The 23,775-nt window shown below is 35.7% G+C and overlaps 1 protein-coding gene and 1 gene segment (V, D, J or C); one reads left to right on the top strand and one right to left on the bottom strand.

The window, feature by feature from the left end:
- Window positions 1-419: 419 nt before the first annotated feature.
- On the bottom strand, window positions 420-1,617 carry LOC125246605. The segment is given in 2 exon segments: window positions 420-1,413; window positions 1,525-1,617. Coding segments are annotated over 2 exon segments (387 nt in total).
- Window positions 1,618-12,689: 11,072 nt separating this feature from the next.
- Window positions 12,690-22,952, top strand: LOC125246579 (transmembrane O-methyltransferase homolog). Of its 9 annotated transcripts, none has more exons than XM_048157543.1 (6): window positions 12,701-12,768; window positions 12,899-12,950; window positions 13,035-13,087; window positions 21,265-21,537; window positions 21,629-21,825; window positions 22,262-22,952. In XM_048157543.1, the coding sequence occupies exons 4-6, from the start codon at window positions 21,282-21,284 to the stop codon at window positions 22,571-22,573; spliced, it is 765 nt and encodes a 254-aa protein (XP_048013500.1). In that variant the 5' UTR covers window positions 12,701-12,768; window positions 12,899-12,950; window positions 13,035-13,087; window positions 21,265-21,281; the 3' UTR covers window positions 22,574-22,952. The 9 variants fall into 9 exon arrangements, with proteins under 9 accessions (XP_048013508.1, XP_048013503.1, XP_048013500.1 ...); XM_048157544.1 differs by having other exon boundaries at window positions 12,751-12,768; window positions 12,829-12,950; XM_048157546.1 differs by lacking the exon at window positions 12,899-12,950 and having other exon boundaries at window positions 12,696-12,768.
- Window positions 22,953-23,775: the final 823 nt, after the last annotated feature.

The raw sequence follows: 23,775 nt of genomic DNA, 5'->3' as shown, positions 1-23,775 counted from the left end.
ATTACGTCACTTGCAGCTGCGCGCGCATAGTGGTTGCAGAAAAATAGCGGTAGCAATTGGAGGAAAATGTGCAAAATCCACAGAATAAGAGAAAAACGTTTTGTTGTACCTCTGGATGTTGGAATCGGAATGCAAAAAAATATAGTCTTCATTTTTAAAGAAAACCATCGTTGAAAACGTCCTTTGAAGCTAAATGGAGACGTTTCACAGACTGCACTGATGACACCTGCAAGGATTAGTCTACTATTAAAGCAGGAATTTGATGTAAACAGTAAGTCTACATATTATTACAATATTCACATATGCAGTTCAGAGGACATACATACATAGCAGTTACAGCATGAAATAATATTTAAACCTATAACATTTTACATAGATAACTTTTAAACATAGTCTATAAAATTTTTATTTCACAATTCTGACTTTTTTTCTTGCATTTGCGTGTTTATGACTCCCAGTTCGGCCATTATAACTCGCAATTGTGAGTTTATTTCACAATTCTGAGGGGAAAAAAGTCAGAATTGCGGGATAAATTGCAATTCAGGAAACGAGTATAACGAGTTACAGGATAAGGAGCATATCTCACAATTCTGTTTTTCTTTGTAAGAAATGTGAGATATAAACTCAGGTTTGCGAGAAATAAAAGTCAGAATTGTGAGATATAAACTCGAAATTAACTTTTTTTTATTCTTTTATTTCGTGGCTTCCATAGACTGCTACTGCTCAACTGTCATTTTCTGCAACCAGGTAGGCTCCGCCCATAAAAAACGTCATCGCTGTTTGCAAACACCAAATTGGTCTATTGACTTTCCTACAGTAAATAATACAGATAATATTATAGTGTAAAGTGGACGAGCACCGCTCACATTTTCTCCACATTTTAGTCCAATTTAGTAAGGGATATAAGATTGTATGTTACATGTTTACTAAAAACATCATAATAAATAAAGTCTCTGAAAGGTTTGATACTCCATTGTGTTGTTTGTGATCCTCCATCAGCAGCTGCAGTATCTCTCAGCTGTATCAGTGCATCACTGTGACGTCTGACTGACCGAGGTTTTTGTACCACTCTTTATCACTGTGTGAACACACAGCTACTAGGACAGTGTAAACTCTGACAGTAATAATCTCCTGTATCTTCAGTCTGGACTCCACTGATGGTCAGAGTAAAATCAGTTCTGGATCCACTGCCACTGAATCTAGATGGAGTGTTTGAGACTCTTTGGTTTGCAGAATGAAACATGAGTTTAGGAGTTTCTCCAGGTTTCTGCTGGTACCAGGCCATACAAGTATATGAACCATAACAGGCATTGCTCACTACTGTGTTTGTTTTGCAGTTTATAGTCACTGATTCACCAATCTGAACCGTTTTTACAGAAGGGGTTTGAGTCACAGTCACCTGTCCACTGAAACCTGATAGAAAAAGCAGAATATTTGTGTAAGATTCACTGTTGATGATATTATTATATTAAAAAAAAAAAAAAAAAAAAAAAAATATATATATATATATATTGAAACACAAACCTTGAATAAACAGTGTGAGAGTCCAGATGAAGAAGGTGATTGTGTTCATTGTTGTTCCTTTGTCTTGTGTGATGATGAAGATTGTGTTCTGTTCTGCTCTCAGTCATGAAGTGTTAAACTCACAGCACTATAAACACTCTCAGAGCACTGAAGCATGTGTGACAATGCAAACAAGTGGGCAGGATTTACAACAGACACACTAATAAACTCTCTACATATAAGATTTGGTATTTCAGTTGTCTACTTTAGACATTCTACTGACTGTAAGTAACTTTACAACTGCATATCAACTTATTCTACTTACCAGATCCCAAACCTAACACTCTTCTACAGTCTACTGATACACTAATGAGAGTTAGTCGACATGTAGTTGAAAAGTTACTTATAGTCAGTAGAATATCTAAAGTGGACCATCGAAATAAAGTGCAACCTAAGATTTTACATTCAGATTGATGTTGTTGAATCATTTGTAATAACTGTACATATTGATTAATTGTACAACATTTTTATTTTTAATTTTTAATCATATATATATATATATATATATATATATATATATATATATATATATATATATATATATATATATATATATATATATATTTATTTTTCTTTTCTTTTTTCTATCAGTGTGGATGAAGCATTTTCAGCTTTCAGTGCCGCTGTAGAAATAATATATTCACTCTCATGATTCATTTATATAAGGTGAATGTTTCTGATAATATGTGACCGAGATAAAGTGAGCAGAATTCAGCTGGTCATGTGATCTCAACATGGTGGCCCTGGTGGTCTTTCTTTCTTTCTTTCTTTCTTTCTTTCTTTCTTTCTTTCTTTCTTTCTTTCTTTCTTTCTTTCTTTCTTTCTTTCTTTCTTTCTTTCTTTCTTTCTTTCTTTCTTTCTTTCTTTTTAGGCCACCAAAATTACTGGAGAATCATACATATAGATAATTTTAAACATATTTGTCAAACACATTGGTCCCACTTTATATTAAGTGGCCTTAACTACTATGTACTTACATCAAAAAATAAGTACAATGTTCTTATTGGGTTCATATTGAATTGCAAAACACTTTTGCTGCTATTGAGGTGGGATACGGGTAAGGTTAGGGAAAGCTTTGGTGGTATGGGTAGGTTTAAAGGTGGGGTAAGGTGTAAGGGATGGGTCAACAGTGTAATTATAAATGTAATTACAGAAATTAATTACAGACGTAATTACATGCAGGTGTTTTTAAGTACAATGTAAAAACATGTATGTACACAATAAGTGCATTGTATCAAATGATTAATTTAAATGTAAGTACATAGTAGTTAAGGCCACTTAATATAAAGTGGGACCAACACATGAACTATTTCAAAATAATTCGTACAAACAGCACAACATTTTGGATTACCTGCAAAATCTTTGGTTCATCTCTCAAAAGCAAGTATTTATGTCAATGAACATTTCAGTGCAATGAACATATCAAGTCCTTGTGTCATTGTTCTCGAACATGATAGTCAAAATGCTTAGCCATGTTGTCAATATAACAGTGATGAATATTTCAGATGTAGCCTAAACTATGGCTATGGTTTTTATGACAGTGAACAAATTACTGAAAAATGTCCTTGTGATAAATAAAAAACACAAGACTATATATACACCCTTTATATGTATTCATGTGTATGTGTGTGATATAGTATGTATCTGTATAGAGTTCATTTAGCCTACTATACTGTAAGTGTAAAGCAAGTGTAATATGCTCCTGTAATATTAAGATTATAGCATGCATACCATATTAGAGTACAGTGCACATTGCTGAAATACATACCTGTTATGTCTATGAAATGCTTGAATGATTGAGGAAAGATTTTTTCTCCAAACATTCGGCTGCACATTTAGACCCACATAAGCCGTTGTCAGGTCATGATTGAGAACATGAGATCATGAGAACAAGAGGCCTCATAGTGGGCCTCATTTCACCAGAAACGTGCCTATGCCCTTTGCCTTATCTACCTCTTCCTCTGTTTGGCCTCCATACCCTTCTACCACACATCCTTACTCTTCTTCTTCTTCCCAGCTGTTGACCCCGTTCTTCCATTATCAGAAACTGAAACTCTTGTGTTGTTTCTGTCTATATATGCTTTCCAGTTGAAGATTCATAACTTGCATCTTTCTGCTTTAGAGAACTGGTTGTGTCATTGGTTGATCTAATGCTTTACATTTTCCTTAATACATTAGTGAAATTCAATATTCACCTGCAAAATTCATCAATTCAGGACACATTTACAAAAGTCTAATAGAAATGTTTAGATAATATACTTGACATTATGATAACTAGGTCAAGCATTTTGCATTTAATGACTTGTGCGATGAACTAATGACTAGATGTTTTGAGGGGTAAGACTATTCAACAGAGAACCATATAATACATTTTGAGCAACATGACATTATCAATTGATAATGTAGGAAATAATTGTACATGATCAATTGCCTGACTGTATCAAAGCATTTTCAATGTGTTCAAAAGAATGAGAAACTGCTTTTATGATGCGCACAAGTGACTAGATGATGTGGAGGATGAACAAGAGAATTTCAGTTCTGATCTGAGAAATGTGCCAAAGAGACTGAGAAAAACTGTAATGGACTACACCTTTCAAAGCATGTTAACATCAGAAATCAAGTACAAAATAAATAAATTTTACTGTTTTTAGAGTAAAGCAGAAATGATGTACATAATGGTGTTTGTGAGTCCTGATGTCCTGTTATGTTCCCGATGGTGTTCATCAGGACTCATAATCAGGTCATGTGACGTTAGATCAAACAATGTTCATATGAAATGTTCAGAATTATTGATTAATTAATTTAAAGCTGCAGGTTTTTCTGTGAATCATGATGATTGAGCTTCATATGAACAACAGAAGATCATTATGAGAAACTCCACAACATCATCCATGATAAAAGAGGTCAAAGGTCACCTCAGAGGTCACAGATCATCAAATATATTTCTATAAACAGTGTTAAATAAGAAAGAATTTCATCCAAACTGAATGTTTGAGTGTTGAAGAAGATGTGAGTTTCTTCTAATATCAGTGTGTTGAAGTGTTGTTTCTCTCTCTCTGCTGGAGTTTGTGTTCACTCGAGTGGAATAGAGGTTTTTGTACGACTGTTTCATTAGATTGTATCACTGTGGTACACATTCGGTGGAGGAACTAAACTGATGATCAAATGATGATCCAGTTAAAATCAACGTAACAAACTTTTGTTCATCTAATGAGTAGCAGGTCATTTTTTTAAACTGAAGACTTCTTGTCAAGGAAACTAAATAATATTTAGCATTTATCAATGTGAGCAGCTAATCATTGTTCTTTCATCTCCATGTTTTATTTTCAAAGCTAGCTAAGTTGAAAAGAAAAAAAGAGGTAATTATTATTAGAAAATTATTATTGCTTTATATTTACTGTCTTGATTTATGCTGCTGCTGTTGTTGTCACTGTTATTCAGCCGTCATATGGTTCAGAGTTCATATTTTCACTGAATTATAATTGTTGATCATCATGTTTGAGATTTGTGTGTTGAGGTTTATGTTCTTCTCTCTGCAACTTTTGCAACTTGTTTGTCTGGGTGAAAATGGGTAAAATGTGTCTCTAGTTTTAAGAGGCAAATGATGTTCATGCCGTGCAGCTTTGAAAATAAAACATGGAGGTGAAAAAAAACAAGCAGTGCATTGATAAATATTCTTTAGTTGCCTTGACAAGAAATTCAAAAGAGTCATTAGATGAACAAAAGTATTTAAGTTTGTTTTAACTGGAGCAAATTAGCTGAATGCGACAGGTTGCCTTATTTTTTACAGTGAAACTGTGGTTACAATTATTCATGAGATCATACATGATTATAGTGTGTATAACAAAGCTTAATTAATGTATTAAAATACTTTTATAATGTATTGTGTATAAAGGCTTTAAGTAAAGTGATAGTGATATTGATTTATAATTATTTAATCTAAAATAATGATATTGTTATGTTTATACATTCAGAAGAACAGCATTATTCCTTAAAAAAATCTAAACATGTTTACATAATGTGTCTCACTGTGAGTGAATCAGTGTGTTTTCTTAGTGTTTGTGAATGTGTTGTGTTTGTCTCCTGCAGCTGGTCCCACAGTGAAGCCCTCAGTGTCTCTGCTGCCGCCCTCTTCTCTGCAGATCTCTGGAGACTCAGCCGCACTGCTCTGCCTGCTCAGCTCTTACTCTCCACAGGGGGCGCTGGTGAGCTGGACACTGGACGGGTCAGAGGTCACCGAGGGGGTCGTGACCAGCGCGGAGAGCCAGCGGGACGGCCGCTACAGCCGCAGTAGCGTCCTGACCCTCAGCAAAGCACGCTGGGAAGAGGGAGAGGTGTACGTCTGCAGAGTAACACGAGCTCCTCATGAGGTCTCGTGCTGATGTTTCTCTCCTGAAGATGAGCCGTATCTGAGTGTCCTGTGTCAGGCAGGATTCACATGAGTCTAGTGCTGCAGCTGTAGTGATTTACAACTCAATACTGAAAGAGAGCTGGCGTGTCAAAGCACTGTGTGATCTTTCAATCTGCTGTAACATTCAATAAAGCTTCTCAACAAGTTCACTTTGTGTCTGACAACATCATTCAACTAACAGATGAAGATGCAGGTGCTTTTCACAAGCTTGATGTAGCAGGAAATAAAGTCAAATAAAGCTCTTGGGGTTTGAACATGGTCTCTGGAGACAGAGCTGCTCTATTCTGAGAGGATCACAATCACTCCACCCTGACAATGCAAATGGGCTTTTCAGTCTCACTGTTTGATTGGTCACATGATCTGGACTGGAACACACCAGTTTCACTTCTGCTGAAAATGTCAGGATGAAAATAGATACATGAAAATGTCATGAAAATCAACTGAATTCAGTCTGTTCAGTTTGATTGACAGGGATCATATATTACACCTAAAACATGATGATCATATTAAACACTGACTCATTCTCTTCAGAAACACAAGATTGATGTTGATTTAGATGATCTAGTGTTATTAGTGTTTGTCTGTGATCAGTGTTGTGTGTGATTGTGTTGTATGAGCAGCTGCAGCTGAAAGTCATGTTTGTTGGTTGATGAAGAAGAGCTCTTGATCATGTCATGTTCAGTTCATAGAGCTATAAACACATTCAGAGCAGTGAAGCATGTGCCGCTCATGTAAAACACCCTCTGAATGCAAAAGACAGAAGAGAGATCAGGACCATATACATTCAGAGTCCAATAGTTTTACTGCCAGGGTTAAAAGAAAGGCTTTACATCACCAAATCACAGTAACAGTAAATATACAGAGTCAGACACACACATTCACACATCATTCTCTACAGGACACAACTGAATGATTCCTGCTGTATCAGTATCAATGATCTTGCTGCTCAACATTCAAACACTTGTCTATTGTTTGCTGTAGCAGTGCAGTGTACTTTCAGAAACCCTCCACCTCCCCCAGCTCCACCTGTCCAGATCTGCTATGGGGTGATTCATGTTTGCTCGTACAGCAGCAGCATGTTGTGTGTGTTGGCAGTGGAAAGTCCTGTACTCTACAGCAGATATAATCAACAGCAGCAGACCAAACACATGAACATTGTCATATTCATTACCATCTGTAATGAATCGTCACTCAGGCTGGGATCCATTTACATGCTTTATTAAACAAGATCGTAGTTGTACAGGCAGGGTAATCAGAAGCAGACAGGTATAACACAGGGCAGGCATAATCGTAGTCAGAGAACAGGCAATAGTCAGGGCTGGCAGATAACACTCACAGATCAGGATACAAAGCACAGGTCAGGGGTAGGCAGCAGAGGTTCGTAAACGGTAATCAACAGGTTTAGCAACAGACAATCAGTGAGACAATAGAAGAACGCTCAGAAATGTACACCAAGGCAATACAAGACTTCGCGTTTGAGTGGTGGGAAAGTGAGTCTTTTATAGTCCATGTAAATGAGCTACAGCTGGCAGGTGATTAGTCCAATGTAGTGGATTATGGGAGATGTAGTGTGTGTGTGTGTTAGTACTCGGGCGAGGGCTCCCTCCGATGGCCAGAGGAGGGAATCACGGAGTTCGTCTCTGTGACACCATCACAAACTCTCCAAGAATTGTCATGTCAGAAATCTAGTTCAGTCATGAAACTGAAGATGGCACAGGCTTCGATCGCTCCTTTACATGCAGTCTGTAATCGATCACATCAATACCAAATGACTCAGGCTGATTGGTCTCTGCTCATCCTGCAGCCAATGAGATCCCTTCTCAACATTTAATAGTCTGGTTCAGTGTTTGCTGTAGGCTAGTCCTGCATCTATAAGAGTTCCTCAGAAATTCAGACACTTAAGAGAAGTCAACAATGTTTTACCATTTCAAACACAATGTTACAAACAAAATGCAAATGTTTTGAAGATGTTCAATATGAAATCATCTAATACCATTAAATATGAAGTGTCTTCATAATAATTTGTGTTATTTTATTAAATTATAGGGCTTGTTTTGTTTGTTTTTATTTAACTCTTGGGGTCCCTGATAATATATCCATCATGAAATGTGGATAAACAGAAAAGGCTGCACCACTTCAGCCCCTCATTTCATTGAACAGACGTGTCATATATAGATCCGGTGTGAAGTCCAAAAACGTTTTATGTTGCCTGAGGGCGACACCATGCCATAGAGGAATAAAGAAACAATTCTATAAGTGAGTTAACTTCAGCAAAACTTGTATGTAATGTTGTATTTTCAGTGGTTTAATCGGGAACAATTACTGGGACACCATATAAGATTTATTGTTTCCTCTTTAAGCATTTGCGCTCATGCTGTATGTCGACGGGGAAGCAGAGGTCGTTTTGCAGTTTCACATTTATCCTGTATTTGCTTTACTGTCTCTTTATATCATAATCGCTGTATTTATGATGTTTGAACATTGTTAAGAGTTTCTGTCATAATGTGCATCAGTGTGATCAGTGAATTTTCCTTTAAAGTGTTGCTTTTAACCAGTGAATTTTAGCATCTCATTTTCACTCTTTCTATGCAGGGATGAGAGAGTAGACCTTCTGATGTGTGTAAACTAATCTTACCTCACAGGTTATGATTTGATGAAGGAGGAGGCCATCGAGTAAAAAAGGTTGAGAAACACTACACTAGTGTCATCACATCGACACGTCAAAGTGACTGACAGATAGAGAACTCAGTTATGTAACAGACACGCCATCTAGTGATGAAGCATGGAAGTGCAATTAAAGTGACGGACTTTCCTGCAGTTAGATTACATTGTAGCGGAAAGTTTTGCAGGACCAAACACCACTAACAGTTATATAATATAAAGATTGTGTTACATACTTAGTACATCAAAATAAATAAATAATGTTTCTGAAAGGTTTGATACACCATTGTGTTGTTTGTGATCCTCCATCAGCAGCTGTATTGAACACTTTCTATCATTCATTCATTCATTCATTCATTCATTCATTCGGCAGACTGTTTTAGTTTTTGTTTAGTTTAGCTCATATTTCCTCATCTCATACTTGAAATCTTGTTCTCTACACAGTAAATTATAAATGGCTATTTCATGCTCGTAAGAGATCATCTGCTTCCAGACTGTCCATGACATCATTAACGGAAGCTTCTGGAACTCCAAGTGGAACCAATTTCTCATTTAGTTTGAAAAGTAGATGTGACTGTTGACATCATAAACTGACTGCATGTCTTCAATGATAGTCTGAACGACTGAAGATGGAAGCAATAACTTAATTTCAGCCTGTAATTTCAGATAAAAGAGAGCAAGTTTCTTCAAAACTAATGTCTCATCGATATTTTCTGCACTAACCTCCAAATTCTCACTATTTCAAATACACCAGTATGTTCTTCTGTCATCATATCACTGTCAATATTTTGAAAGCTTTCAGCTTCAGTCACGAGTTATGTGGCAACAATGGATTCACTTAGGTTTACCTCCATTTAATTTGTATGTTTCCTTGATACGTGAGAGGTAAAGGTGGATATGACTGAAAATGATTTATCACACTGCTTAAAGGGGCATGTCACTATTTATCCCTCTTTAATGTGCACTTTAAGATGGGAATAAAACTGAGTTAGTGCATCACATTTGGCACTACACAAGTCAACATGGCATGCAAGTTCTACTGCAGGGTACAAATGTGATCTAGGCACCACCACACACTCATTGTGGTGTCTGTAAAGATGTTTAAAGATGAACTTCCTGTTACAGTCTTGTATGCAACAATGAAGAAACAACTTAGGGGTATTGCTATGAATCCTCATGTGCTTCATATAGGCCACAGGAGTACTGCATTGCTGCCCACATAACTGACACGCAAATGCTGACAAGTCAAAATGGACAGTCTTTGGCACGAAAAAACTTAATTCAAAAAATCTCCACTGAAATAAAATGTCCATTAGCCTACTGTGGGCAAAGTAACATTACAATACAAACCAACAACACTAAAAATTTGAACAGGAATTATTCTTGCTAAATATTCTATCGCAATCAAGCTAACTTGATCGAAGCAATCCAAAATACAGCCAACATTAAAGAAACAAAATGTGCGCACAATTTACTATTTTGTTCCCTCGATTTATAAATCATGTTCATGATTTATAAATCAAGGGAATAAATTAGTAAATCGTGCGCACAATTTAGCCTACTATTTTTTTTCCTGCATGTCATGTCTGGCGCTCCATACTTGTGGACTCCAGATTGAAAACCGCTCATCGAACATCAGACTAAAAAGTGCCCTGCGTACACTTCCGTGATAAACAGGCCTGATCCTCTTGTTTGGTGTGTCAGGTGAGTCCGACAGTAACAGGTGTGAGTGTCAGCCTCTCTTTATCACACACACACACACACACACACACACACACACACACACACACACACACACACACACACACACACACACACACACACACACACACACACACACACAGAGCGAGAGCTTCGTGTTCATGTCACTGGTAAGTTCTGCAGCTATTTGCCATTTTATTTTTTACACGTTTATGATACATAACAATTCGATTTTATGTTTGTCATAGCAAGACTATTGTAGAGAAATGGTTACTACGCGATTACTAGTGAGCTTTATTCACTCTAAAATCATGTTGACATGTATATTGTTTATGTCTTGTGGCTAAAATGAAGGTTTAGATCGATAAATAAATAAATAATCACATATTTTGGGTGAACTGTCCCTTTAACTAAACCTGGAACTGCTAAATCTTGATTTTAGAACATTAAATTCAGCATGAAATAAATTATTCATATGCGTTTAAAATAAAATGCATGCTTGTTAACGATTTCTGCATGTGTTTGTTCATTAAAATAATAATAATAATAATAATAATAATAATAATAATAATAATAATAATAATAATTTGACCTCATAGGTCCAGGTCATTGTTTTTCAAAATAAGAGTTTTCCCAACACTGAATTTTTTAGCTTGTAAAATTAATTTTAGATTAATTTATAAAGTTTTAGATGTTTTTATAAAATTAAATTCTTCTGAATAATATATTTTATAATGTCTATTTGTTATTTAAGGCCCTTGGGCCATACTTACGCTACAAACATCATAGATGTATGATGTATGGAGTAGCACAAATTACACAAAAATTTAAATATGCTTTGAGGTTCCTAGAACAAGTAATATGCAACATGCCTTTAGTCAAAGTATAGCGGTAGGCTAATAGGCCTATTACATCGTCATTATAATACAATATAATGCAGGATGTGCTCACTTGGTTGAGAGAAGATCAAAACCAAGAGAAAGAGAAAACCATTTTTAAATTCATTGTTATAGCTATCTATCCTCTTATGTCAGATTCTTAAATTTAGTCAACAAATTCAATCAGAATGCAAAGACACGGTGTATGGCTATTATGACCAAATAAAAGGAAGTCGGTATCAATAAAATCAATTTTTGGATTGACACAGGCTGTTTAGACATGGCATGTGGATTTACACATCAAATTATAATTGCATAAATTATGTTAAGAGATTAATGTTTTTAATGTTAAAAATTTAATGTAGAAATATGAAATGATTGGAGAAAAAAAAGAAACGTCTACTTTTTTAACTATGAAACTAAAACCGCCAGTAGGTGGCGGTAAGCTACGGAGCCCCTAAAGGGACATGGTAGAAAAAAAAAATGGGAAGGAAGGAAATTTTACTTGGTGGTGGAAAAAAATTTGGGATGGGAGGATTTTTTTTTTTTTTTTTTTCAAATCTTTTGCGTTCCCTCGCAAAGATGTTTTGCGTTCCCTCGCAAAGATATTTTGCGTTCCCACGCAAAGATGTTTGCGTTCCCTCGCAAAGTTATAATCGTTCAATTGCTGTGAGCTCGGACAAACACTTCCTCTTTAATGTCCCGCTGGCTGGCAGTAGTGTTTTAGTTTAGTTCGAGCTTCCCGGATTAATAACTCGTGAGCTAAACTTTGTTAAAACACAAATGCAGCTACTTCCAATCATAGTAGCCTAGACAACAAGCTACAACAACCCAATTTTCCTTAAATGTGTTTTATAATAAATTGGTCTCTATGAGCAGGCGGCGGAGCCTGAAGGGGCCGTCTGAAAAGTGCAAAACCCGAAACCCTTTTGCTCATTTTATATTACGACAAATACTCAATAACTTCACTGTAACACACTGTACTGGCACCAAATTCAGTTCATACATCACTGCTCTCCTGCTGGTTATAGGTACTACAACACTTAGTTTGGCAAGTAGCACATAAAGGCCTTCTTTACACAAATGATGTTAGTACACAGCTTACATACTTACAACAGCTTTTGCATGATAATTGCTTACTGGATTTGATGGCATTACAATTTATTTAATATTTTTACTAATAACAGTGAAGTTATTATTATATTATTTTATTTAATAATTAATAATCATAAACGTTATGCATTTTTTTTTTTTTTTTTTATCAAACTAAGTGTTGGGTTTTGCACTTTTCAGACGGTCCCTTCAGGCGTGTATCTCCGCCGCCTGCTCATAGAGACCAATTTATTATAAAACACATTTGAGGAAAATTGGGTTGTTGTAGCTTGTTGTCTAGGTTACTGTGGTGAAATGCAGTTCATGGGTATCTCCGCCCACAAGGAGAGTTGATTGAGCGGTAGGTGTGTATATATAGAGAGCTTTCATAGGCTAGTGTGCGATCGCGTCATTACGTCATTTCTTTGTCTGGGTTTCCGGTAGTCCGCTGCTCTATTCGAGGTAGGTGTTTGTTTGTTTGTCTGTCATGGATATGGTTTGGTGACTGACTTTTCTGTGCAGCTGGTGTCTGTTTGTGGTTACTCTATTAAGACTGCTTAAAAGTGTTGGCTCCTCTGCGTTATCGCTATAGTTCCCGTATGAAAAGAAAACGCTGGAATGTATAACACAGTGTGCTCTCCTAGGTATGTACGGTGTATTTCTTTTTTAGGGGCGTGCCTGAAATGAGTTTATTGGGTGAATGTGTAACGCGCTGTTTTTCCATTCAGTGAACTTTAAGGAATTGGTCTGCCGGATATTTAATCGGAGGTCCTGCTGGTTGGTATGTAAACCCACTTATGTCCCTATGACCGTCCTGAAGGTATGTTATTTTAATGAAATTGTTTAATGTATTTTAGGCCGGTAACTTGGGTGGGGTTTATCGCTGCATGGCCTAGTTCCAACGCTGCTGTTTTGCTTTATTTTGTTTCTTTCTTTCTTTATTTTTTTGTTTGTTTGTTTGCTTGTTTTTGGGTTTGTTATATCCGACCTGTTTTCTCTTATTTGTTCTATGTTGTCTTTGTGTGTTTTGGACTTATTCAGTTTAATCTGTTACTCTTGTTGAATTCTTTTTCTTTGGTTTGTTAATAATCTTGTAGTTGTACGGCTCTGTTTTGTTTAGTGTCATTTTTGTTTTTGATAGCCAAGTAGGTATAATATATTTTTGAGCCCTTTAATATAATTTATTTTGTTTCCTTTTTCTAAAGATCCGTTAACTTTTGTGATTGTGTTTGGTTTTGTTTATTGTGGTGTGATTTTATAACTAGTGGTGTTTTGCCTTTGTATTTTTTTTTTTTTTTTTTTTTTTTTTTTTTTTTTCTCCTTTCATCTCTTTTGTGCACGGGGGGATACTCAACAGGTGAAGCCCACTGCTTAGCCTGCCCTCCTCTGGGCGCACCCCAGCTCAGTGGTGAGAATTGTTGTTGTGTGGTGGTGATCAATTTGTTCTTTATCTAAATATTCGTAGTCTGGAGTGGTTGACTGCCACCAGCATTGCATTGCTTTATGACCCGTGATTCTTTAAAAAAAAAAAAAAAAAAAAAAAAAAAAAAAAAAAAAAAAACTATTTATGATTCAATAAAGTGCTTTTTTTTGTACATATCCACGTCTCATTGTTTGGTGATTGTGGGAAGAAAATCGAACTTGTGTGCCCTTAGTTGATATTTCCCCGGCTGATTCAGGTTGGGGTGGCGTAGTCGCTACTTTATATATATTTGAATATGAGAGTGCCCTCGTGTCGCCACATTAATATGATTGGAAGTAGCTTCATTTGTGTTTTTAACCAGGGCTCTGAACCGGTTCAAGGAACGAAAACGAAAACCGGAAACGAACGAAATTTTGACCGGAACGTAACCAGAAACGGAAACGAAATCAAATTTAATCGTTCTGAACAGAAACGCTAATTTGAAATGGCCATTAACCGGTTAATAACGTTATTTTATCGTTCCGTTTAATATTTTGATTTGGTAGTCAACCAATCACGAATTCAAATAGTACAGCCTATGCAAATGTGACGCTGATGCGCTCAGGCTCAGCTGTAAAGTCATCATAGGTTAGGTAAGTCACAATGGCAATGCCCAGGTATTTGTTTTTCCGATGATATATGTCACCAACCGTCAAGTATTAGGGCTACATTTAAGTGACAATGAATGTCAAGTAATGCAGCTTGTTCGTTTTGAAACCAGCGAAAATTGCAGGATAGTACAATTTTCAACGTCACATCTGCAGCGCTTTTATTGCATTGTTTACTTGATAACTGATGCAAAAAACTTGTGAAAATGAGATCCAGGCAGTTTTTAAAGTTGATGAAAAATTATTTATTCATTACAATTAAATTTAGCCTCACACGCAAACTTTAATCGATAATGAAAATACTTAATAAAACCAAAAGGTAAAATAACCATCATAAAGTATTAGTCAATAGTTAATAATAAAATTTAGAGTATTGTATCTAATAGATGAAGATCAAAGAGAGCAATAATTAAGACATTTGCAGATAAGAGACAAGAAGTAGGAGCAAAGGAGAGCAAAGGAGGAAAAAGCTGAATTATCAACAACTCAGTCCATATTATACCATAAGCATACAGGGAAATTCCCAACCCACACAAACTGATGTTTTTGTTCTAAAAGAAAAGGTTACTGGTCCAGTGTCAAAAATAGTTGTTTTATCCCCTATAGGGAATTTTGCAAATCTTACCCTTTTAAATGTCATCAGGAAAAATAACAGACATATTTTGATCAGAATTCAAATGGTTAATTCTGCAGGCGTCCAATGTCTAACCACAAACGTGTCAGCGTGACCTGTCACACTAGAACAATTGAACATTAGAAATCATACTCTTAAGTATAAAATAACCATAAGGGTACAATAACCAGTGAATACTTGAAAATATGATAAGAATTAATCTATAAAGTATGAGTACATAAATATATGAAAGCAAAAGTCATAAGCCATAAATGATTAAAAATAAATATTAATTGACCATTTCGGATCCATCAATATCGCAGCCTGTTAAATATTAAAATAAAATACAATCGACCAAACGTTACACTGCTCAATTCAATTCTGTAATAATACAATCTGCCGTTTACCACCCGTGACCACCACCGGACTGTGCTGTTATATGTGAAGGATGATGTCTTGCATCGATAATGCGAGTGAAGTACAAAGCTCATATAATTAAGTTTAGCATTCGTCTCGAAAATGGAAACAGTTGGATTCGTGCCGAATGAGAAAAGGTAGGCTACAGATTCAGTTTAAATTAATTCGTTTAGCATCTTTAGTTTTATTTCCAATAAATAAACCTGTTTCTCGCCTTGAATATAGCAATAGAAGCTGGAATGGCATTAATAAAAAAAAAAAAAAAAAAAAAAGTTTTGGCTTGACGTTTATATAGCCTGAATAGTCTAACTGTTAATTTTAGAGGTTTTGTTGTGGAGGTAAAATAATATAGGGCAGTTGTGTTCATAATTTGTTTTCAAACATTATAAACAAAGCTATGTAGGCTACTTTTACATTTTACGTTATTTACAGATAACTTTATTATCATTATTTCTGAATGTAATAATAAAATGAGACCTATAGGCTTATGCGACTTAACTTTTTTCCTCTCAGGAATAGCGTCGGTATTTTTAACCATGCAGCAAACATTAAAATATCTTTAAAAAAAAAACAAACAAAAAAAACTTTAATTTATAAACCATTGTTTTTCCTTTCGTTTAATAGGTTTACATTTGGACATAATCTTGTTATAAAAGATAATTGTAGGCCTATTGGCTAAGACGGCCAATAAATAAATGAAATGCTGTAATTATTATTATTATTATTATTATTATTATTATTATTATTATTAAAGTAGGCTACATGCAATAAATAAATAAATAAAAATAACGTTATTAACCGTTATTTTTTCTAAAGAAACCGGTTTCGGAACGTTTATAATACAGAAACGTTAAAATACCGATTCTGCTCGGAGTGGAACGATTGAATATTTTTTTTTTCTTTTTTTTTTTTTCCGTTTTTAAGCCCTGTTTTTAACAACGTTTAGCTCACGAGTTACTTATCCGGGAATCTCGAATCTGTGAATATATTGCCAACTGAACTGCTTGACATAAGCACTGACTGCATTTCTTCATTTTTGAGTCCAACAAGTTCAAACTCTGAGCCGCGCATTATTGTGTGCATTATTAACGTATGTTACTAACTAAAACACTACTGCCAGCCAGCGGGACATTAAAGAGGAAGTGTTTGTCCGAGCTCACAGCAAGGGAACGCAAACATCTTTGCGTGGGAACGCAAAAGTTTTGCGTGGGAACGCAATCTTTGCGAGGGAACGCAAAATATCTTTGCGAGGGAACGCAAAAGATTTGAAAAAAAAAAAATAAAATAAAATAATTCCTCCCATCCCCTTTAGGGGCTCCGTAGTAAGCCTCTAACTTAATGAGAGAGTTGAATCCTTTATTCAAACTAGTCGTTCAAAAATCTGAAACTGAAATTTAGTGAACAAATTTATAGAAAATGATCATTCTCTGTAAAGCAATGTGACGTAGCCTACAAATTAACCATCAACCATATTATTGATTTTTATTAAAATGAGAGAGATCGTATTAGGACTTCAAAATAAACTTTTTCAAATCCTTTATGGTTGCAACTATTTATTTTTAACACAGTGTCATTGTTTTTCTTCTTCTTCTCCTTGTTGTTGTTGTTGTTATTATTGTTGTTTATTATTATTATTATTATTATTATTATTATTATTATTATTATTATTATAATTATTAATATTAATATCATGTCTTTTATTCAAATGGGGAGGCCCCGGTGAATTGATGTTCTCTGAACATTATCGCAAAAAAAGTTTTCGCATTAGGTGTTTTTTAGGCAATTCGAAAAAGGAATATTTCGCAAAACTGCAATGTAAAGTTTTTGCGCATTTACAGTCACCTGACTTAGAAGACGCGGTGTGTTTGGGGTCCGTATACGATGATGATAATAATAATAATAATAATAATAATAATAATAATAATAATAATAATAATAATAATAATAATAATAATCATCAACATTTATTGGGCTACATATTAGAAGACGCTTTTATCCAAAAAAGGAACAAAGCAATAGAGTGCCCCAGGGATGACGCGTTTTTGTAGGCAAAACCCTGAAGCGAGTTAGCATTTTAGGACTTCCGGTTCCAACGCCGTAAAGTCTATGGGTTTTTTGAATGGGTTTTTGCTAAATCGCCTGAAATAAGGTCTGTGGTAAACAAAGCCTCTAAATACTTTCACGTTTTGATCTATGACATAAAACACACCAGTTATAACCCACTTGTGATTTTTTTTTTTTTTTTTTTTTAACTTTTACTGTGTCTTAAATTCGGCGGTTGCTAACAAATTGCTAAAAGGGACTACTTCCTTTGGCGGGGACTTTAGACGTCATCATAACAAACAGGACATTTGGACAGCATTTCTCATGAAAAAGTGGATAGGTATTCATACACAGCGCAGATCATAATCAGTGAGCATGTTTTTAAATAGAGTTGTTTTCTAAATAAAGTTTGAGGACGCTTGGTGATGATGACGTTGATCCGCGACCATGGTGTGCTGTAGTCCGTTTATAGCCTACTATTAGCCTTTTATATCTGACGACTTTATTTGGGCTTCAAAATCTATAAATGTTGTGTTAACTTGTTAAGATTATCTTGATAGACAAAACATGTAAGTGTCATAATCCTTTGTTAAACACAGAGCTTATTTTCTGCGATTTTTCCAAAAGTCTATGGGAAAAATTAATAGGCTTTCAGTCGAGGGAACCCGTGCGCTGCTAACTTCCGGGTTGGCCTACAAAAACGCGTCATCCCTGGGGCACTCTATTCGTCAAATGTCATTCATAATACAGGTTAGAAAATAATAATACACACTCAAAAAAATGAACTTTCACTGTTGTTAGTTTCACTCAAACCATCCTTGTTCACATTACTTAAAAAAACTCATGTAACTACATGAACGTAATTTAACTGCGTTGTTTCTACTAAAATTGAGTATTGTCAGCTTTACTTGGTGTTTGTTCAGTCAACTTAACATTGCTGTGTGAAACGCACACATTATTGTTGACATAACTAACTGTGCAGTGGATCCGTAGTTCCCAGCATGCTTTGCAAGGGACTGCATTAGGAGAGTAAATTTAGGGATTAAAGTGTTATTTTATGTGTTTTTCAGTAAAGGGAAAGATGTTGTTAGTTTATGTTAATGTTTAACGTTCAGTTATGTTGGACATTTAGAGTAGTTTCTGTAATGTTTTTGAATTTTTTGGTTACCATCATGCAGAAGAGTGTCGCCTGTGTTTAGGCTGTGCGCACTCATATACGCATGTTTATAGGATGAAATTCCTGCTCTCAATTCAATTGAGTTTGTTCAATTAGTTATTTTTTGAGTGCATTTTGGGATGAGGGGCTGCATTCTGATATGATGTATCCTTTTTATTTAAATGATTATTCAAAAAAAAAAAGAATTGTGTTCATCTTACGTAATAAACATAACATTATTAAGTAAACTGCACATATAAACATTATGTAACAGTGACATTCAAATGATTTGTATTTACTCAAAGAAATTTTGTCAGCTTTACTTGAATTTATTTTGTTCATTTAACTAAATGGTTTTTTGTACAAATTACTCAATATTGTTGTGTGGAACCACTTGACACTTATTTTTTTAAGTAAATCCAACAATTCATTTTTTGAGTGCAGGGCTAAGATTATCACAAATAAACACAAGATTTTGACGCATATCCAAGGGTTTGTGTGGAGTTTACACTGCATGGCAGGGAGGCGCGGACGCGAACACTTGCATTTTCCTATCAACAGTGGAAAAAACTTTTTAAATAGGCTACTCTATCATTTCTGGTCATAAAGAAAATAATAATACATTATTTGCAACTACTTTTATTTGTGTAAACTCAACAAGAAAACGTTGTGCTTTTATAAAATAAAATAACAATCAGGCGCGGTTTCATGATCTCCGTGAACTGAAGCGCGAGAACTGAAACAAAATAGCCTATGTAGGCTAAAGCTTGAAATGTCCACTTTAAAACAAACAAATTCGAATCGAAATGTAATACCTTCTGATTACGTAATCCGTATTTTTCTCTAAAGGCGCATCCGCTTAACAGCGGAGATGGAGATATGTTTTTAGCCGACCCTGATTTAGAAAACAATAGTTTATTAATAAACAATTAAATTAAAATGCCTCGTTATTTTTTCAGACACATTTATTATCATTAGCCTATAACTATAAATCCCCTTTCTGTAGGCTGTGGTTCCAGAGACATATAGCCTATGGCTCTTCTCATTCAGCACTGCGGTAAAAATATCATTTCCAGGTTATAATTTGGCCTTAGAACACCAGTAAAATATTAAATTTTTTCCATAATAATTTGTGAATATTTTAAATGTTTAATAAAGGGGCAAAAAGCCATAAAAATCTGGAAAATCGTCGACAGGCTATTTATTTTTTTGCGCAGCATTCGGTGTAGCCTAGTTCAATTTAAAATGGTGTTCAACTTTGCGTTTTAAAAATAGGCCTACAACAACCGTGAATTTGTTGACTAAATTTAAGAATCTGACATAAGAGGACAGATAGCTATAACAATGAATTTAAAAATGGTTTTCTCTTTCTCTTGGTTTTGATCTCTCAACCAAGTGAGCACATCCTGCATTATATTGTATTATAATGACGATGTAATAGGCCTATTAGCTACCGTTATACTTTGACTAAAGGCATGTTGCATATTACTTGTTCTAGGAACCTCAAAGCATATTTAAATTTTTGTGTAATTTGTGCTTCTCCATACATCATACATCTATGATGTTTGTAGCATAAGTAGGGCCCAAACATAAACTCAAGCCCCCAGCCCCCTAAGTCCTGCCCCCTAAATCCGATATGTGCATACAGGCCTTAAATAACAAATAGACATTATAAAAAAAGATATTATTCATAAGAATTAAAGTTAATAAAAACATCTAAAACAAAGAATAAATGTATTACTTAAATTTGTATGACAACTGTCAATGCGTGAACATGTTTACATTTAGGCTATTTCAATAGATTTTTTCAGTCAGTAAAGCCAAATAATTGGGTGACAAATAGCATGCATATAGACTTAATTTTACAGGCTAAAAAATACAGTGTTGGGAAAACTCTTATTTTGAAAAACAATGACCAATCAGATTTAGCACCACCCACAGGACCCAATCGGAATATCAAGTGTTTTTTCTGATTTCGGTGCAAGAACGGAAAACCAAAAATCAAGTCATAATTTCGTTTTTTCGTTTTTCTAAAAAACGAAAAAACAAAAAAAGTTGTTTTCTCGTTTTTTTTCGTTTTCCTATATGAAACCAAAAACAAATGAACGAACGATACCTGGACCCTCATAATATTGAAAATGCTGTAACTAATTTTTATCAGAAAAGCAAGCTTACTGTATGAGGGATTTTGGCATGGCAGTAAAAAAGAGCGCTCCCTTTATAATCAATAAAAAGCTGTCATCATCATGATCTCACAAAGTTCTGTTATAATCAATGAATCTCTTATTTACAGAACTGTTTGTTATAAGGAGAGGATTTTTGAGTGTTTTTGTTCAGTCCTAACTCAAACACCTCTGATTGGCTGTTACATTTTGAAGAAATCAAAATATGTTTGTGATTGGCTACATTGCTCAATGCTGCAAAACACGTTGTAAATAGAAACCTTTGACGTTCTCCAGCGCGCAAACACAGATATGCTCTGGATCATTTGCCAAATCTGTTTCACCAGTATGTTATTATTACAGAGAAAACTGATCCTAGACCAGCAGTTATGGGCAGATTTTCCCTCTGAATCAATCAGAAGCAGCAGCAGTGTCTGTCTCTGTCACTTCTTCCATCTGATCATGACTGTAAGGTTTCGCTCCTCTGTTCCTGTTAGGTCACTGATGGTCAGTGATGTCTCTGCTGGTGTTCTCCGTGCCTCTGCTCCTGGTTGTGGCCGTGATGAAGGCTCTTTCCCGCTCACCGCTGTCGGCCCTGTGCCGTCAGGTGTATTCTGGCATACTGAAGCTTTCGCACAGGAAGGTCTGTGTCAGCTCCACTCACGCCTTTGTCTTCTCCAACTGCACCCACGGACAGGCTCAGAGTGTTCTGCTGACCTTTGACCTGTATTCCACCACACACGCCTCCTCCAACATCGGCCCTCAGAAAGGTCAGACACTGGAGTCTGTTGATGCTTTATTTAACAGATAATATTCCTCTAATCTTCTGCTCTGTAGTAACACGTCCTCTTGTCGTTGTAGGAGCGTTTCTGGATGAGATCGTGGCGCGTGAAGCTCCGCTGAGGGTCTTGGAGTTGGGGACACACTGTGGCTACGCTTCAGTCAGGATTCTGCGTCTGCTCCCTCCGTCTGGAAAACTGCTGACTGTAGAGCTGGATCCTCTGACAGCAGATCGAGGGGAGGAGATCATACTAGTGGCAGGCTTCAAAAACCAGCAGGTATTACATCATCATATTTTCATCATTAGTTGCTTTGTAACGACTCCCAATATTGTTGAGATTACTCAAAAAAACTAATAAATACTGTTCAACCACCCTTATGTGCAAACTTAGTGTGTATCAATCAATCATAGCACACATAATCCGAACCCCTTCACACACCGACGATAAATGCAGGATGAACAGAGTCTGATCCCATAGTCTCTCCAATATCAACTGAAGCAAATATCTCTGAACACGTAAAAAGTCTGTCCCAAAAAGATATTCCAACGCTCACAGTGATGTGTCCAATAATCAAACAGCCACCAAACACTAGTGATCAACTTTTACAAATGTTATTTTGAATCATTGGTTCAGAGCGTGTTTCAAACTGACAAAGTCACATGATTTCAGTAAACGAGGCCCAAAATCTTAAAATCAGCATGTCTTTGCTCAGTTTCAGGTGCTGACATGCTCCTCGGCTGAGGCCATCTCTTCTTTACGCTCTCACACTGGGAATGATGGTCTGGATCTGGTTCTAATGGATCATGACCCTGAGCTTTACCTTCAAGACCTGCTGGCCTTACAGAGAGGGAATCTGCTCTCTTCCTCCTGTGTTGTGTTGATCAACAGAGCTCTGACGCCTGGAGCTCGAGACCTTCTGGAGCACGTGACAGCCAGACCGCAGAGCTTCAGCGTGGGCAGACAACTCCATGGACTGATGGAGATACGCTGCCATACAGGAATGAGTCCTAAACCCCAGAACTGAGTTCACATTATAGCACTTCTGGTTCCATCGACACAAAGTCAGTGGGTTTTTGGTTAAATCCCTGAAATAATGTGTGGTTAACACAAGTTCAAGATATTTTCAGGTTTTAATCTACGTTAAACATGTCAAACAGGAAAACTCTACTCATTTACATTCATATGCTTGTTTAATTTTGTCTTCAGATAAGATCTTGCAGTTGTCTTTACTTTATTAGTATGGTGTTTACTGAGGTTAGTCTTTAAATATCACTTCGTACATTAAGCCACGTTAAGAGCTTTTTCATGTTAAGTGTTTTAGAAAGTCACATTCCACCTGTACGAAACACATTTACACATTAAAGTTCCCGTTCTTCGTGATCCCATGTTTCAAACTTTAGTTAGTGTGTAATGTTGTTGTTAGAGTATAAATAAAATCTGTAAAATTTTAAAGCTCAAAGTTCAATGCCAAGCGAGAGATTTTATTTAACAGAAGTCGCCTACATCGAACGGCCAGTTTGGACTACATCCCTCTACTTCCTTCTTTAATGACGTCACTAAAACAGTTTTTTGACTAACCTCCGCCCACAGGAATACACAAGAGTTGCGTTTGTAGGGTGTGTTTGTCGCCATGTCGTCGAAACGCTGTTATTTTCATCCCGCAGTCCAATCACCGGGTCTGATTCCGGCTCAGATTGATAGGGTAAAATTAAAGACATGTTTACAATAACACTGAGCGCGTGCATCTCCACGTTATGGTAAGAGGCGTGACCTTTCCGGGCAAGGAGCGCTAAACTGCTGTCGAATCACAACACAGGAACCGCTGGCACAATCAGAACTCGTTACGTATTTCTGAAGGAGGGACTTCATAGAACAAGGAAGTCATCAGCCCGTTTTTATGACAGTGGAAACAGCGGTATACAGATAAGTAAATTATGTGAAAAATACTGTTTGTGTTTTTTTTTTTTTTTTTTTTTTTTTTTTTTTTTTTTTTTACACGCGAAACATGAACACGTTATATTGCACACTATAAACACAAAGCTTCAAAAAAACATGAAAAACGGGACCTTTAATCACACACACACATTATATATATATATATATATATATATATATATATATATATATATATATATATATATATATATATATATATATATATATATATATATATATATATATATAGAAAATCCCCTTTAAAGTTGTCCAAATTAAGTCCTTATTAAT

This window comes from Megalobrama amblycephala, linkage group LG15 (assembly GCF_018812025.1).
Source record: "Megalobrama amblycephala isolate DHTTF-2021 linkage group LG15, ASM1881202v1, whole genome shotgun sequence".
In the NCBI taxonomy this organism is placed as follows: domain Eukaryota; kingdom Metazoa; phylum Chordata; class Actinopteri; order Cypriniformes; family Xenocyprididae; genus Megalobrama; species Megalobrama amblycephala.
The sequence above is the reverse complement of the archived record's forward strand: the minus strand, read 5'-3'. Positions and strand labels throughout refer to the sequence as shown.